This window comes from Carcharhinus amblyrhynchos, chromosome 3 (assembly GCF_965287045.1).
Source record: "Carcharhinus amblyrhynchos chromosome 3, sCarAmb.v2.hapA, whole genome shotgun sequence".
Classification (NCBI taxonomy): Eukaryota; Metazoa; Chordata; class Chondrichthyes; order Carcharhiniformes; family Carcharhinidae; genus Carcharhinus; species Carcharhinus amblyrhynchos.
This window is the reverse complement of record NC_137326.1, coordinates 66,790,848-66,809,736: the sequence shown is the minus strand read 5'-3', so window position 1 is coordinate 66,809,736 and position 18,889 is coordinate 66,790,848. Positions and strand designations below refer to the sequence as shown.

The window sequence follows — 18,889 nt, the reverse complement described above, 5'->3', positions numbered from 1 at the left end:
AGTTGACACAGGTCTAATAGCAATATTGAAAAAGCATTTGGATAAGTACATGGATGGGAAAGGATTAGAGGGATTTGGACCAAAAATGCACAATTGGGATGAGTTGAAAGAGCGCCATGGTCAACATGGACTGGTTGGGCTGAAGAGCCTGTTTCCATGCTGTATTGCTCTCTGACTCTATTCAAGTAATCATCCAGTGCCTTCTTCGATTGAACCTGCCTCCATTGCACTTCCAGGCAGGACATTCCAGACCTGGACTCCTCATTGTGTGAATTTTTTGCAAATCTGTGTCCTCTTGTTCTTGATTGTTTTTACAAGTGGGAACAGTTTCTCCCTATTCTGTTGTACCCCCACATGTTTTTGGACATCGCTATAAAATCTTTTCTTAGTTGCCTTGTCTCCAAGAGGACCACTCCACTCCATCATAAGTGAAGTTTCTCATTGCTAGAACCATTCTTGCAAATCTCTTTTGCAATCTCTCCAATGCATTCACAACCTTTTAATATGGTGCATAGAACTGTACATGGTATTCCAACTGATATCTAATTAATGCCTTGTACAAGTTCAGCATAATCCTCTTACTCTTATGCTTTAAGGCCTATTAATAAAACCCAAAAAACTATAATTTATTAACTGCTCTCCACCTTCAACAATCTATGGTCCCTCTGCTCCTGAACCTCTTTAAGAACTTTACACCTTATTTTATGTTGCCTCTTCACGTTCTTCCTACCAAAATGCATCACCTCTCACTTCTCTACATTGAACTTCATTTGCCAACCATCTGCCCAGTACACCAACTTGGTTCATGTTCTTTTGAAGGTCTGTATTGTTCTCCTCACTATTTGCAATACTTTCAAGTTTTGTATCACCCACAAACTTTGAAAGTGTCCCCTGCAAACCAATATCTAGATCACTGATATACATCAGAAGCAAGAGTTCTAATACTGATCCCTGGGGAACACCAGATGCAGATGCATGGGATTGAAGGTGATTTAGCAGTTTGGATCAGGAATTGGCTAGCTGATAGAAGACAGAAGGTGGTGGTTGATGGGAAATATTCAACCTGGAGTTCAGTTACAAGTGGTGTACCTCAAGGATCTGTTTTGGGGCCACTGCTGTTTGTCATTTTTATAAATGATCTAGATGAGGGTGTAGAAGGATGGATTAGCAAATTTGCTGACGACACCAAAGTTGGAGGAGTTGTAGACAGATGGATGTTACAGTTTGCAGAGGGACATAGATAAGCTGCAGAGCTGAGCTGAGAGGTGGCAGGTTGAGTTTAATACGGAAAAGTGTGAGGTGATTCACTCTGGTAAGAATAACAGGAGTACAGAATATAGGGCTAATGGAAGGACTCTTAGTAGTGTTGACAAGCAGAGAGATCTCGGGGTACATGTGCATAGCTCCCTGAAAGTTGGCACCCAGGTTGATAAGGTTGTTAAGAAGGCGTACGGTGTGTTAGCTTTTATTGGTAGAGGGATTGAATTTCGGAGCCGTGAGATCATGTTGTAACTGTACAAAACTCTGGTGCGGCCGCACTTGGAGTATTGCGTACAGTTCTGGTCGCCATATTATAAGAAAGATGTGGAGGCATTGGAAAGGGTGCAGAGGAGGTTTACCAGGATGTTGCCTGGTATGGTGGGAAGGTCTTATGAGGAAAGGCTGAGGGACTTGAGGTTATTTTCATTGGAGAGAAGAAGGTTACGAGGTGACCTGATTGAGGCATACAAGATGATCAAAGGATTGGATAGGGTGGACAGTGAGAGCCTTTTTCCTCGGATGGTGATGGCTAACACAAGGAGACATAGCTTTAAATTAAGGGGTGGTAATTATAGGACGGATATCAGAGGTAGGTTCTTTACTCAGAGGGTAGTAAGGTCGTGGAATGCCCTGCCTGCAGCAGTTGTGGACTCGCCAACTTTAAGGGCGTTCAAATGGTCAGTGGATAGGCATATGGATAACATTGGAATAGTATAGGTTAGAGGGTCATTAGATTAGTTCCACTGGTTGGCGCAACGTCGAGGGCTGAAGGGCCTGTACTGCGCTGTAATGTTCTATGTTCTACCACTACAAACCTTCCTCCAGCCCCCAAAATATTAGTTGAACATTGCTGTCTGCTTCCTATTATTCAGCCTAATTTGTACCTGTGTCCCTACTGTCCCTTTTATTCTGTGAACTATAACTCTGCTCACAACTCTGTTGTGTGGCACTGTATCGGATGCCTTTTGACAGTCCCTGTACAATACATCAACAACATTACCCTCATCGACCATTTCTGTTACCTCATCAAAAAACTGCAGCAAGTTAAACAATGTTTTCCCTTTAGAAATCCATGCTGGCTTTTCCTAATCAACCCACATTATTCCATGCTATTAATAATTCTATCCCAAATTATTGTTTCCAGTGGCCCACCACTGATGTTAAATTGACTTGCCTGTAATTGCTGAGGCTATCCTTACAGCTTTTTTTGAACAAGAGCATGACTCTTGCAATTCTCCAGTCCCCTGGCACCTCCCCTGAGTCTAAGGAAGACTGGAAGATTCCCTGCAATTTCCATTCTCACCCACCTTAATATCCATGGATTATTTTGGTCCAATTGCCTTGTCAATTTTAAGTGCCTATTCAACATTTCCTGCTGATCAATTTTGAACCCTTCTAGACATGTCTAGAACCCTTCTAGACATGTCTAGAACCCTTTTAGGCACCTCTTTTGTTATCATTCGACTGTGACACCACTGTATGCAATTCACTGATCAACAACCACGCCATCAGTCCATTACAGATGATCTGTGTCCTCTTGGTCACAATGCTGAGATTTTAAAAATGCCACAAAGCAAATTGTCTAATATTTCATGTAAAGATCAACTAATCATCTTGTGTATTCTCTTAACGCCTATCTTCAGCAGGAGTTGAACTGCCCTGATGTTGTTATGCAGTGGCTTTCACAAGAGAGACTGCAGGGTAGATTTTCCCAGGTGTGACCCTACGACGTCCACCTTTAATCTGCAACACCTCGGCATCTGCAGCAGCCCTTTGCATTCGAATTCAAGTGCAATTCACTCCTCCCCCAACCTAATGGCATTTGTGCCAGCCTTTGCGTAGAGCCAGCTGAAGTGGCTGAGGTCCTTAACGAGTACTTTGCATCAGTATTCACAAAGGAGAAGGATGTGGATGATGATTGTAGACAGAAGCACTTTGATATTCGTAGACATATTGAGATAAGAAGGGAGGAGGTATTGGCGGTATTTTGAAAATCATGAAGGTGGACAATCCCCAGGACCGGATAGAATCTATCCCAGAATATTAAGAGAGGTGAAGAAAGAAATTGCTGAGGCCGTGGCCAAAATCTTTGTACCTTCTTTTGCCACGGGTGAGGTACCAGAGGATTGGAGAGGAGCAAACACTGTTTCTCTGTTTAAGAAGGGCAAAAGAGACAATCCAGGAAACTACAGGTCTGTGTGCCTTATATCAGTTGTGGGGAAATTATTGGAGGAGATTCTTAGGGACAGGATGTACTCGCATCTGGAAGAGAATAGGCAGCATTATTTTGTGAAGAGGAAGTTACTCTCAAACTTGATTGAGCTCTTTGAGGAAGTGACAAAAAAAGTGACCAGGGCAGGGCAATGGATGTTGTGTGCATGGACTTTCGGTAAAGTCTTCGATAAGATTCCTTATGGCAGGCTGATACAGAAGATAAAGTCATATGGGATCTGAGGTCTATGACAAGTGGCGTTCCACAGGATCAGTGCTGGGGCCTCTGTTGTTTCGAAAATATAGGTGGTCTAATTAGTAAATTTGCAGATGATACAAAAATTGGGGGAGTAGCAGATAGTGAAGAGGATTATCAGAGGATACGGTAGGATATAAAGCGGCTACAGACCTGGGCCGAAAGATGGCAGATGGAACTTAACCCGAACAAATGTGAGGGGATGTGATTTGGAAGGTCGATTGCAGAAGGAAAGTATACAGTAAATGGTATAGTCTTTAAAAAGATCAGCATATAGAGGGATCTAGATGTACAGATCCATAGTTCCCTAAAGATGGCAACTCAGGTGGACAAGGTGGTCAAGAAGGCGTGTGGCATGCTGGTGTTCATTGGTCAGGGCATTTAATATAGGAATTGGAAAATCATGCTGCAGCTGTATAAAACTTTGCTTAGGCCGCATTTAGAGTACTGTGTACAATTCTTCATGTCACACTACTGGGAGGTTATTGATGCATTGAAAAGGGTGCAGGATGATGCGTTGTTTGGAGGGTATGGATTATGAAGAAAGGTTGAACAAATTTGATTTCATTGGAGTTTTGGAGGATGAATGGGGAACCTGATAGAGACTTACAACATTATGACAGGTTGAAGGGTCAATTACTCAGAGGCACAGTTTGAAAATAAGAGGTGGAAAGTTTAAAAGATGTAAGGAGCAAGTTTTTCACACAGAGGGTAGTGAAAGCCTGGAACATGTTGCTGGAGGAGGTGGTAGAAGCAGATTCCATAACAACTTTCAAGAGGCATTTAGATACATGAATAGACAGGGAATAGAAGGATATGGACCACGCAGAGGCAAGAAAATATTAGATTAGAGGAGCATCTGTGCCGGCACAGACTTGGTGGTCCAAAGGGCCTGTTCCTTGTGCTGTTCTTTGTTCTTTTCCCCAGCCCTAGCTGCAGCCCACTTACATCCAGTCTCTCATTGTCGATTTTGCCTCTATGCTATCCTGTAACGTGTACATAGTCTCAGCATCTGAGCTGCTGGCTGCAAGGGTCAGAGCAGATGATGGGATGTTTCTTCCTGATGAATCTGCTCTTCCTCTACCACTTCTTGCTCCTATGCCACAGTCTGTCCAAATTCTTCAGTATCTGATAAAAGAGAGGCGCAAAGATCAGTTTGTCATGCGGTAAAGTGAGGGAAAAGCAAGGTTTCACTCTTAAAACATCTCTTGGAAGAGAAGTGGGAAGTGACGATGAGGATTGAATATTAGTATACTGTCATCTTCAGTGGTTTCAGTTCTATTGCTTCTTATGCCCCACACTTAGCTACTCCAATGATCATGAACACTCTCCCTTCCATCTGGAAAGAGAGAAGGCACTGCATTCTCCTCTATTTGCCAGCAGTTAGCACTTATAGCCAGAGACTGAGTAGAAATGTGGCTTCAGTAGGATAGTGGTTTTCCCCATTGTGTAGAGTGGCGCTGACTACGTACATGCTGCTTTGAGACTTTTGTGAGATTGATGTTCTATGAATTTGAAGTGTGAGTCACTGTTGAGAGAGAATGAATAGGGTATGATGAATGGAATGGAATACGAGGCTGTTGGTGCAATTTGCGATATATGCCATTAACTGACCATGACCATTTGTGTGAGGTAATCGAACTTGTGCACTGCATCCATTCCTTGAGACTATATTGTGGCTTTGGAGGAGGATCTCGCTCTTTGTGGCTGCCACCTGCAACTTTGCTTAGAATATAGATTGATTTTATTTCAGTTTGCATTAACTGAATTTGCTGAAATTCATAGTAATGGTTGTCATGCATTTTTCACAGGCAATATCCCAGCAGGACCTTGTACATATGGCTATTCAGATCGCCTGTGGGATGAGTTACCTGGCCAGGAGAGAAGTTATACACAAAGACCTGGCTACAAGAAATTGTGTGTAAGTACGAGAAATTGCTGCCTACAATTCACCTGTGTTTTTACACTGCATGACTTCAATGTAGGATTCTTGACTTGACAAGGTAAATGCTGAGAGAATGTTTCCCTTCATGGGAGAGGCTAGGACCAGAGGGCATAGTCTCAGTATAAAGTGTTTAAGACCGCATTGAGGAGGAATTTCTTTTCTGTAGGTTGAGTGTCTTTAGAATTCCTTGCTGTGGGAGCGGAGTCCTTATGTAAATTTGTGGTTGAAATAGATTTTTGATCAGTAAGGGAATGAAGGATTATGGGGAGAGGGCAGGATGTGAAGAGTGTTGGATCAGCCACGATCCTATTAAATGGTGGAGCAGGCTCAAGAGGCTAAACGGCCTCTTCCTGTTCCTACTTCTGGTCTTACCTGCGTGCCAAGCTGCATAGCAGCAAGTTTTAGACAGAGCTTAGCAATTCCATAACCAACAGATCGTATCTGAGCTCTGCAATCCTGCCAAATGCAGCTGTGGATGGTCGTGGACAGTTAAACAACTCACTTGGAGGAGAAGACTCCATAAATAACCCCATCCTCAATGATGGGGGAGTCAAGAACATCAGTGCAATAGATAAGGCTGAAGCATTTACAACAATCCTTAGCTAGTGGTGCTGAGTGGATGATCCATCTTGGCCTCCTCTGGAGGTCCCTGGCTTCACAAATGCCAGTCTTCGGTCAATTCAGTTCGCTCCACGTAAGGCACAGAAAATGGTTGAAGGCATTAGATGCTGCAAAGGTTATGGGCCCTGACAATGTTCTGGCAGTAGTAGTATAGACATGTGCTGCAGGACTTGCCGCGACCCTAGCAAACTTTTTCCAGTATAGGTGGCATCTGGCAACACTGGCATCTACCTGACAATGTGGAAAATTGCCCAGACATGTCCTGTATACGAGGAATAAGCCAAATCCAATCCGGCCCATCAGTCTACTCTTGAGCATCAGTAAATCGATGGAAGAGGCCATCAACAGTGCTATCAACCAGCAGTTGTTTAGCAATCTGCTTGCTGAGGCTGAGATTGGCTTCCACCAGGTCACTCAGCTCCTGGCCTCATTATAGCCTTAGTTCAAACATGGACAAAAGAGCTGAAGCCAGAGTTACATGAGAATGATTACCCTTAACTGAGTAGTTCATATCCAAATGCAGCGAGACCTGGATAATATATGGGTTTAGGCTGACATGTGGCAAGTAACATTCATGCCACACTAATGCCAGGCAAAGACCATTTCCGGTGACAGAGAGGATTTAACACTCACCCTTTTCATTCAGTGGCTTTAGCGTCGCTGAATCCCCCACTGTCAAAATCTTGTAAATTACGTCCAGGCACTGAATTGGACTAGCAATATGAAAACTGCACTAAGAAGCAGGTCAGAGGCTAGGATTCACACAGTGAATATCTCACCTCCTGAGTCCCAAAAGCCTGTCCACTGTTTACAAGGCACAAGCCAGGAGTATAATGAAATACTGTCCACTTGGCTGGATGAGTATAGTTCCAGCACTCAAGAAGCTTGACATATCCAGGACAAAGCACCCTGTTTGAATGGTATCCCTTCCGCAAACATGAAATCCTGCCACCCTCAACAAACAATGACAGCCATGTGTACCATCTACATGATGCATTGTAGGAACTGCTCACGACTACTTACACAACACTATTTAAACCCACGACCACTATCATCTAGATAGCGGTCTCCAAACTCCGATCCGGGCCGTAGTTTGGAGACCTCTGATCTAGATGGACAAGGGCAGCAGATACATGGGAGCACCACCACCTGGAGGTTCACTTCCAAGCCACTCACTATCCTGATTTGGAAATATTTCGCTGTTTTCTGTCGCTGGGTCAAAATCCTGGAACATCCCCTGTAACAGCAATAGTTCAAGAAGGCAACTCACCACTACCTCCTAAAGGGCAGCTAGGAATGGGCAGTAAATGTTAGTCTAGCCAGTGTCACCCCAATCCCATAAACAGATATTAAAAAAGAGTCATGAAAGACCCAGGAATACTAAAAGTTACTTTCTTAGCAGTGAGATTAGGAGAACATCTGCAGGAAACCTAATGGTTTTTGTAAATGATGTTTTCTTAATTATTTGTTCTGCATTAGTTAAAAACATTATTTCAAAACTCGTGCATGAACAAATTGCAGCAACAAATTTGGTGACCAGTTATCCTGATTTTGCTGGTACTGGTTTTTCATTAAGCATCCCGGTATCCTGACATTTTTCTCCGAGTTGTTCAAACATCCCGATTCTGTCTTCTCAATTTTCCTCCCCAGAATCCCCTCCCATAATGCCACATTTACTGGACAAACTCAAATGAACCTCCTCTTGTGCTTTGTGCACAGGCAATTTGAATGCCATTCAGCCGCTAGGTGCACCAGGACACTCCCAAATGCACAGAAATCCTTTGTGCCAACAACCAGAACTGGATGCAAACTTTCCTTGCCCCGACCCCAGTTTACATTCCAGTGCGTTGATTAAGTAATTGGAGGGTTCTCATGGAGTGGCTTCTTTGGAAGCACTGGTATGAAGGTGCACGCACGGCCTAATGGAGGTTACTGTTTTCTGACCTTTACTGTGCGGGTGAGTCTGTGAGCCTGAGAAATCATGTTGCCATTCATGTTGTGCTGAATCGTAAATGGCCAGGGGCCAGGATTGTGGCTATTGGGGACAGGAAGTGCACTGGTGAGTGTTTCTCAACACAATCCAGGTCCTGTAGAATTCAGGGAAGCAGGGGTCAATTTCACTGATGTTTGAGCTTGTTATGGCTCAAGTTCAAGAGTGGAGGAAGACTGACACAATAACCAGTGCGTCAGATGTGGAAACGCTTCCTGTACCATGAAAACAATCAAGCATGTATGACACTTGGAACTTTCTCTGAAACAGCAGTCACCATTAATTTATCCCATGACTTCCTAAAATTTACACCATGACATAACACAATTAACCCTATGCCCACCTGAAAACTAGGAAAATCAGCCCCTTAGTGACTCAGAAGATTGATAGGGGTGTCAAGCTGCACTTAAAGTTGTAGTTCGATGCTGAGGCCCTTTCTATTTGTAGTGTAAATTGATGGTTTGAACTTAAATGTAGGGGTTCTGATGAAGTATTTCGCAGATGACAAAAATTAGAAGTATGGCAATAGTGAGAAGGATAGCCGTAGACTGCAGGTGTATATCAATGAATTGATCAGATGGGCAGAACAATGGCAAATGGAATTCACCCCAGAAAAGTGTGAGGTAATGCACTCATTGTGGGCTAACAAGGCAAAGGATTATATTATGAATGGTAGGACTCTGGAAAATACTGAAGATCACAGGGAACTTCGAGTGCATAGCCACAGATCCCTGAAGGTAGCAGGGCAGGTAGATAAAGTAGTTAAGAAGGCTTATGGGTACTTGCCTTTATTAGCCGAGGCATAGAACGCAAGAGCAGGGGGGTCATGATGGAATACTCTCATTCTAAAACACTGGTTAGGTCACAACTAGAGAACTGTGTGCAATGCTGGTCACCACATTACAGGAAGGATGTGATTGCACTGCAGAGGGTGCAGAGGAAATTTACCAGAATGTTCCCTGGGCTGGAACATCTGAGCAATGAGGAAAGGTTTGATAGGCTGGGGCTGTTTTCCGTGGAGCTGTGAAAGTTGAGGGGTGGACCTGATACAGGTGTTTAAGATTATGTGGGCATGGATAGGGTGGATAGGAAGGCACTTTTTTCCATTAGTAGAGGGTTCAATAATAAGGTAAGAGATAGACATCTAAGAGGGAAGTTGGGAAACATAAAGTTGATGGGAGTCTGGAACTCACTGCCTGAAAGGGAGGTTGAGTCTTGTAACATTTAAGAAGTATTTAGATTTTCACTTGCATTGCTATAACTTTCAGGGCTATGGGCCAAGTGCTAGAAAATGAGAAAGTGTAGTCAGATGCTTGTTGACTGGCATGGGTGTGCTGGGCTGAATAGCCTCCAGCTGTGCTGTAAATGTCTTTGAATCTAGATAGCTGCCAGCCACCTGAAAAATTGACATGTATGATGAATCAAATATAATAAAAAACGTTTTAATAAATGTAAAAGAAACTTACTGGACAAATTGTTCTTGTTTCATTGTTTTATTAAACAATGTAATAAATATCACACTTTGCTTGAGAGGAAGGGGAGTGGGTGATGTGGCTGATGTAGATGTGGATAAAAAATTGATGTTATTTTTGGCTGTTTTTGCATTTTGCTTTTCAATTTTTAAAGTTCTCTGTAAAAGGCAGCAGCATTGTCAATCACTCTGCAAAAGACAATGCTTCTTTCTGCGTTTGTCTGTTGTTTTCAAATCTTCAGGTGATCTAGTGAGGTCTGCCCATCAATTTGGGTGCAGCGTGAGTTTTCTTATGCTCTTCTTCATACTCCTATTTCATTTCACCTATTCCACCAATTCTTTTGTGGAGAGTTCCTCTTGATGAGACTGAAACAAATCCTCTCCTTCATCTGTGGCCAGGTCTTCAAAGCTTCCCTCCATCTTGTTTTGCCAACTCAACAATCTTGGTTACTTCAGCATCCAAATAGTGGAACCTTATGAAATCATTCACAGCCTCAGGAATTTTTTTTCCCAGCAAGATTTACAGTTGAGTCTCTAATCTCACTCCTTAAGTCATACCTATCCTGATTGCTGTGAGGATTTTGAATTGATTCCAGCAATCACAGACAGCGGTTGAAGGATTTGTTTCCATAATGTCGAGAATGTGGTGGAACTTTGATGTGTGTAGTAAATCTTGGAGGATGCAATGACTTTCCCATTAGGTGGATAAAGGAGGTCATTTCTCGGATAAAAACAAATCAGGATGGTTTTCTGAAGGGGAGGGTACATGTCCACGAGAATTATACAGGATAAGTAGGATGTTGAAAGACCAGTTTTTTCCCTCATATGTCTTAGAAAGAAAGTCCTAAATGCTGCTGTAACCCAAACATTGCCCGGTAGCCTTCCAAAAAAGTGGCAGATAGGATTTAATTTTCCCTTTAATAGCTGGAGCTTTTCTGATCTAGAAACCAACGTTTGTTTACATTTAAAATGAGTTGCATTGGCACATAATAAGAGCATTAGCCTGCCCGTTGCAGCATTAAAACCAGGTGCTGCCCTTTTTTCTTGGGATATGCAAGTCCTATTTGGCATTTTCTTCCAGACAGTTGAGTTTCATCTGCATTAAAGATCTGTTCTGACTGGTTTCTTCTCTCCTCAAGTGAATTCCTGCTGTACCTTGCAATTCTCTCCAGTACCCAGCATTTTACCATCTCGACTGCCATAGGAATCAGAGCGGACGAGGGGCAGTCGATGGAAAGGGATATTATGGTTTTGGGATGAGCGAGGCCATAAAATCCCCACCCTGAGTCTTATTTGGCTATAAATTCAAACTCTTTCTAGCATTCCATTTTAATGTGACAAACAAGAACAGAAGTCAACTCTTAATTCTTTTCATCTTTCTTTATTTAACACTTGAGGCACCAACTCAAACTTAGAACAGTTTCAACACTTTAACTCTTACTGAACTTTAACTCTTAATTGAACATTAACTCTAATTATTTAATTGAAAATAGATGTTACCCAGTTTAGAAAGAACTGGCCAGGTGCATAGAAACATAGAAAATAGGAGTAGGGGGAGACTATTCGGCCCTTCGAGCCTGCTCCGCCATTCATCACAATCATGGCTGATCATCCAACTCAATAAGCTAATCCTCTTTTCTCCCCACAACCTTTGATCCCATTCATCCCACTACTACATCTAGCCACCTTTGAGTACATTCAATGTTTTGGCATCAACTACTTCATGGTAATGAATTCCACTGACTCACCACTCTTTGGGTGAAGAAATGTCTCCTAAATGGTCGACCCCAAATCCTCAGATTGTGATCCCTGGTTCTGGACACTCCCACCATCAGAAACATCCTCCCTGCTTTCCCAATGTAGAATCTGCCCTCATACTTAGGGGTAAGTTTTTCACTCAGAGGGTGGTGAGTGAATGGAATCGGCTGCCGTCAGTGGTGGTGGAGGCGAACTCGCTGGGGTCTTTTAAAAGACTTCTGGATGAGTATATGGGGTTTAATGAGATTGAGGGTTATAGATAGGTCTGTAGGTTGGTAGGTGTTGATGTGATCGGCACAACTCGTGGGCCGAAGGGCCTGTTTGTGCTGTAGTGTTCTATGTTCTATACTCTGTCCTCATAGTCCAGAAAATACTGGACGACTTCCAGTACTTCCCTGGAGCGGAGAAGCTACGACATCTTCTCCGGAGCCTTCAACATGTCATTGATGAAGACGAACATCTCGCCAAGGTCACCCCCACTTCTTGCCTTCAAACAACCGCACAACCTCAAACAGATCATTGTCCGCAGCAAGGTACCCAACCTTCTGTAACCACGACATCACACAACCTTGCCACAGCAACCTTTGCAAGACGTGCCAGATAATCGACACGGATGCCATCATCTCATATGAGAACATCATCCACCAGGTACATGGTACATACTCTTGCAACTAGGTCAACATTGCCTACCTGACACACTGCAGGAAAGGATGTCCAGAGGCATGGTACACTGGGGAGACTATGTTACGACAAAGGATGAATGAACACCGTTCGACAATCACCAGGCAAGACTGTTCTCTTCCTGTTGGGGAACACTTCAGCTGTCGTGGGCATTCGGCCTCTGATCTTTGGGTAAGCATTCTCCAAGGCGGCCTTCACAACACACAACAGTGCAGAGCCTCTGAGCAGAGACTGATAGCCAAGTGAGGACGGCCACAACTGGGATCTTGGGTTCATGTCACACTGTCTATAACGCCCACAACTTGCCTGGACTTGCAAAATCTCACCAACTGTGCTGTCTGGAAACAATACACATCTCTTTAACTTGTGCTTAATGCTGTCTCCACTCACATTATCTGTACCTTTAAGACTTGATTAGCAGTAAAATCTCACATTCCAACCATTATTTTGTAAATTGAGTTTGTGTCTTTATATGCCTTGTTTGTGAACAGAACTCCCATTCACCTGACGAAGAGGCAGTGCTCGGAAAGCTAGTGGTGTTTGCTACCAAATAAACCTGGTGTTGTGAGACTTCTTACCGTGTTTACCCCAGTCCAATGCCGGCATCTCCACCAAAGGAAACAGAGTGTATCCAGCCATTCTTCATAGCTCAAGTGCTCCATTCCAGGCAACATCCTAGTGAATCTCCTCTGCATCTTCAGCGCAATCACATCCTACCTACACACAGTACTTCAGCTATGACCTAACCAATGTTCTGTACAACTCCAACATAACCTCCTTGCTCTGTGGCGTTAAATCTATGCCTCCTGTTTATTGATGCCTTCATCAAGGGGGAAAGTATTTTTTTCTCTATCTATGCCCCATAATTTTATACATCTCAATCATGACCCCCTCGCCTCCTCTGCTCCAAGGAAAACAATCCCGGTCTATCCAATCTCTCTTCATAAGTGAAATTCGCCGTCCCCAGCAATCTCTTGGTAAATATTGTTATAAAGAGGAGGTTGATTCCGTCTCTGAGAACTAGCTCTTAACCACTCAAAGAGGAGTGCCTCCTTTTCTGCTAAAAAGTTTATGGGAAATAGCACAATCTGCTCTTCAGCAATCTTTAGTGGTTAAATCAAAATAACTACCTGAGACACACTATGTAAAATCAATGAGTAACACTTTATTTATCTGACTATCAGTGAACAGCTAAACTACACTATTAACAAACCAAACAAAATGCTATTCTAACAGAATGTTGTTTAAGTAAACACAATTCCCACTTATTAAAAAATAGAACTTTTAGTCACACGCAAAGCACAACCAGGTTTGTTGTCATCTGAAATCTTCTGTCTTCTTTCTGGAATCTCTGACTTCTTTTGCTATCTTCACTATCGCGATGAGGCTTTCTTTTAAGACATAAATGCAGCAATGAGAGCAAGCCAATTTTCTCTCTCTCTAAGCTGAACTAAGCTGTCATTCGGCAGGTGGCAGGTGTTCTTCTCCTCCAGGTTGCCACTGCCTCCTGTCTCTGATACCCGCGATTAGATAGCAACATCCCCACACAGTCTTAGCTTTCATTGCATTTGAGACTGCAAGATCCAGGCCAGTCACCTGATCACTGAGACAGGCATGTTCTTAGCATATCTGTTGCACTTTTGACCGATGGTCTTGGATCATTGGGATTTGAAGAGCGGTCTTGGAGATTGGAATTATTTCTCAGTAAGCTTCAGTATATTCTGAAGTTGATACCCTAACCATTAAAGTGGGGTTTTAGCTGGAGGCAGTGCAAAGCTTATTATCTTTGCTCTGTGTTGGTAAACTAGATGGTTTTTTGGAGTTAAACATCCTTTGTTTTGCCTCTGAATAACCATTGTCCTCTTTCTGGGCTTAGGTAAGGAAGGTAAATGTTTTGCAATGTTTTCATTCTGTCTGAAGTGAATGGAAACTACTGTGTTTTGTGGTAAATTGAGCTGGAGATTCCTAAGGCGGTTGGGATTCAATGTATACTGATGTCCACTTGATCAATGTAGATGTTTATTTTAGTTACCAAATGTCATTAACTTATAGAACATAGAACATTACAGCGCAGAACAGGCCCTTCGGCCCACGATGTTGTGCCGACCAGTTAAAAAACAATGACCCTCTAACCTAAACCAAACCCTTTCCATCCATAAACCTATCCACGGATCTCTTAAACGCCCCCAAACTTGGCGCATTTACAACTGCAGCAGACGGGGCATTCCAATCCCTCACCACCCTCTGGGTAAAGAACCTACCCCTGACATCCGTCCTATAACTACCTCCCCTTAATTTAAAGCTATGCCCCCTCGTGCTAGCTTTCTCCATCCGAGGAAAAAGGCTATCACTGTCCACCCTATCTAAACCTCTAATCATCTTATATGTTTCAATAAGATCCCCTCTTAGCCGCCTTCTTTCTGACGAAAACAACCTCAAATCCCTCAGTCTCTCCTCATAGGACCTCCCCTCCATACCAGGCAACATCCTGGTAAACCTCCTCCGAGCCCTCTCCAAAGCCTCCACATCCTTCCTATAACGTGGGGACCAGAACTGCACACAGTACTCCAAGTGTGGCCGCACCAGAGTCTTGTACAGTTGCAACATGACGCTGCGGCTCCTAAATTCAATCCCCCTACCAATAAACGCCAAGACACTGTATGCCTTCCTAACAACCCTTTCTACTTGATTCCCAACTTTCAGGGATCTGTGTACACATACACCTAGATCCCTCTGTTCATCCACACTATTCAGAGTCCTACCGTTAGCCCTATACTCTACACATCCGTTATTCCTGCCAAAGTGAATTACCTCACACTTTTCCACATTAAACTCCATCCTCCACCTCTTGGCCCAGCTCTGCAACTTGTCCAAGTCTCCCTGTAGACTAAGACACCCTTCCTCACTATCTACATCACCTCTGACTTTGGTGTCATCAGCAAATTTACTAATCCACCCAACTATACCCTCATCCAGATCATTTATAAAAATTACAAACAGCAGTGGCCCCAAAACAGATCCCTGAGGCACACCACTCGTAACTGAACTCCATGTCGAATACTTACCATCAACCACTTGATGACACCTGTGTAGATTACACTAGAAGATCAGCAGTCAGCTATACATGACATTGGTATTGTGGTTGGTTTGGCAGGCTGGGACCTAGCAAAACACATTTGAGAAGCACTGTGGATTTCACCGGACCTAAAGAAAAGACTAATGTGATTATTCCTTATGAAAATGGTCCTTTTTAATCACATCATTTTGGAAAGTTTCTAAAATAGTGAATATTCTAGCTGTGGAATGCTCACGACTGACAACCTCAGAAATTCATCAATCCATGTGGCATAAACTATGTAATTCTTTACAAAAGAAGTGGACAGTATTACAGCAGTACAGATTTGGTATACAGCTGGTTAGAAACAGGGAATCAAATTGTTACGATAGATGTCGAGGTTGAAATGAATTTAAATGAGTTAAAAATGACGAGGAATTAAGGCTATGGATAACATCAATTCAATAACACAAGCAATCTAAGAAAGTCAATATTTTTTCCCAAAGGTAGGGGAGTCTAAAACTAGATGACATTGGTTTAAAGTGAGATGAGAGAGATATAAAAGGGCCCAGAGGGGCAGTTGTTTCACACAGAGGGTGGTGAGTGTCTGGAACAAGCTGCCAGAGGTAGTAGTAGAGGCAGATACAATTTTGTCTTTTAAAAAGCATTTAGACAGTTACAACAATGAAAAGGATATGGCCAAATGTGGGCAATTGAGACTAGCTTAAGGGTTTAAAAAGAAGAGTGGCAGGGACAGGTTGCCAAATGGCCTGTTTCCATGCTGTAAACCTCTGTGATCCTCTGACAATAGGATTGGTTTACAGGTTACCAAAACATCAAATTCAAACCTGATAAGCTGCTGTTATTCAGATGTTTAGTTTAAACTGATTGGGCAAACTTCAAAAACAGTCTGTTGTCGTGGCAACACTACTGCCTCACCCCGTGATACAACGTTTCAGTCTGTTGTACTCTATACGCACCTGCAATTACCCTTTTTTAAACTAAACAACTACCTTTTTTAACAGACCATGCAATTTTATAACTCATAACATTTTACAATTTTTTTTATAATTTTACAAACACTAACTTGACCACAATATCTTGTGTACCCTTTCTATCATTATCGCATCATTTCCTATAGTGATCACAAGTGACCAGAACTGCACACAATATTCCAGCTGTGGCCTAACCAAAGATTTCTTTAGCTCTAGCACATCTCTGCTCTTATAATCTATGCCACCACTGATCAAAGTCAAGAGTTCCTCATGCCTTCTTAACTACCCTATTAACATGTCCTACCTGCCCTGGGGTTCTATGGACAAGCGCCCCAAGATCCCTGTGTTCCTCTGAGCTTCCTAGTGCCCTGCCACTCATTGAATATTCCCTTCTTACTTCTTCCAGAGGCATCACCTCACACTTATAGAATCCTTACAGTGCAGAACAGGCCATTTGGCCCATTGAGTCTGCACCAACTTTCCAAAAGAGCACCCTATCTAGTCCCAATCCCCTTTCAGAAACGGTGTCCCTGACAAAGGTAAATGTTGTCCCTTTGTTTAAAAAGGGCTGCAGGGAAAAGTCTGACGAAGGGACACCGTTTCCGAAAGATTGTGGGATTATTATCAGATAACTGATTGAACTCTAACCTGGTGTTGTGAGACTTATTACTGTGTTTACCCCAGTCCAACACCGGCATCTCTACATCATGCCTAATCGGACTGCCAGATTTGCCTGCAAAACAAAATCCACAACCTTTCAAAACAAATTAATTAGCTGTGAAATGTTTTCATGATATGAAAGATGCCAAATAAATGTTAGCCTGTAATTTCCTGACTCCCCAGCATTGATTTTGATAAAGGTGCGCTTGGAATTCCCTCTGAGACGTTCCCAGGTAAGGGTTTACCCTCTCCAATTGTCCAGAAGCACTAACCTCCACTGGATAATTACACTGGGCTGGGAACTATTCAATTAAAGGATTTTAATCTCTAACTTCAGATGGTTCTACCATACTCTGAAAGAGTTAGAAGAAATAAAAACACTTCTAACCTCTGAGTAACTAAAGAACAAAGAGAATTACAGCACAGGAACAGGCCCATCAAGCCTGCACCAACCATGCTGCCCGACTTAACTAAAACTTCCAGGAACCATATCCCTCTATTCCCATCTTATTCAAGTACTTGTCAAGACACCCCTTAAAAGTCATTACTGTATCTGCTTCCACTACCTCCCCCCAGCAACGAGTTCCAGGCACCCACTACTCTCTGTGTAAAAAATCTGCCTTGTACATCTCCTTTTAACTTTGCCCCTCACACCTTAAACCTATGCCCGCCCTGGGAAAAAGCTTCTGATTATCCACTCTGTCCATGCCTCTCATAATCTTGTAGACTTCTATCAGGTCTCCCCTCAACCTCCATCGCTCCAGTGAGAACAAACCAAGTTTCTCCAAACTCTCCTCATAGCTAATGCCTTCCATACCAGGCAACATCCTGGTAAATCTTTTCTGTACCCTCTCCAAAGCCTCCACATCCTTCTGGTAGTGTGGCGACCAGAATTGAACGCTATATTCCAAGTGCGGCCTAACTAAGGTTCTATAAAGCTGCAACATGACTTACTAATTTTTAAACTCAGTACCCTGGCCGATGAAGGCAAGCATGCCGTATGCCTTCTTGACTACCTTCTCCACCCTGCATTGCTACTTTCAGTGACCTGTGTACCTGTACACCCAGATCCCTTTGCCTATCAATACTCTTAAGGGTCTGCCATTTACTGTATTAGACCTTCCAAAATGCATTACCTCACATTTGTCTGGATTAAACTCCGTCTGCCATCTTTCTGCCCAACTGTTTTAAAGACCCAAGCCAAGTACGCCCAGGACACCCCAACTCCCTGCCAGTGCCAAGGAGACTTGTCCTCCTTTGCTCCACGTCTTATAACTTTGCCAGTGGAGTCAGGGACGTTCCCGATGCCCATTCCAAGGACATTATGTCTCATTGCTTCCAAAGTCACATTAAATACATTATATTTTGCTGATCTTAACTTTCGGGTGTTAAATGCTCTGTCATTTGTTCATTATGAACCAGTAGAGACAACTTCAGATATTAAACTAGTTCTTGGAATGCAGTGTATCTATCCACAGGATCACAGAATTGTTGTGCCACAGAAGAAGGCCATCTGGCCGATTATGTCTGCACCAATTCTCCAAGTGAGAAATTCACCTGGTTCCATTCTCCTGCCTTCTACTCATAACGCTGCATATTCTTTTCAGGTAACAGTTTAATTCCCTTCTGAATACTTCAATTGCAGCAGTCTTCATCACATTCTTGAGGCACGGTATTCCAATACCTGATCACTTGCTGCATGAGAAAAAAGTTTTCCTCATGTCACTATAGCTTCTTTTGCTAATTACTTTAAAGCTGTGCCCTTTCATTCTCAATCTTTTCACAATGGAAACAGTTTCTCCCTTTACTTTGTCCAGAACCCTCATGGTTGTCTGTATAGCAAGCAAGAAATAATACTTTTTACTGTATGTTAATACATGTGACAATAAATCAAATCAAATTTTGAATATCTTTATCAAACTTCTGCTCAACTTTTTCGTGAAGGAAAATGGTCCTAATGTCTCCAGTCTCTCAATAATAATATCA

General features: G+C 42.8%; 1 protein-coding gene across 2 annotated transcripts in view; it reads left to right on the top strand.

Moving 5' to 3' along the window:
• ryk (receptor like tyrosine kinase) overlaps positions 1–18,889 on the top strand; it is a 367,912-nt gene that overhangs the window by 289,845 nt on the left and 59,178 nt on the right. For both annotated transcript variants that reach the window (XM_080184943.1, XM_080184936.1), the window contains one exon: positions 5,539–5,648. In XM_080184943.1, the coding sequence (XP_080041069.1) occupies positions 5,539–5,648 (110 nt within the window). The remainder of the gene's footprint in view (positions 1–5,538; positions 5,649–18,889) is intronic.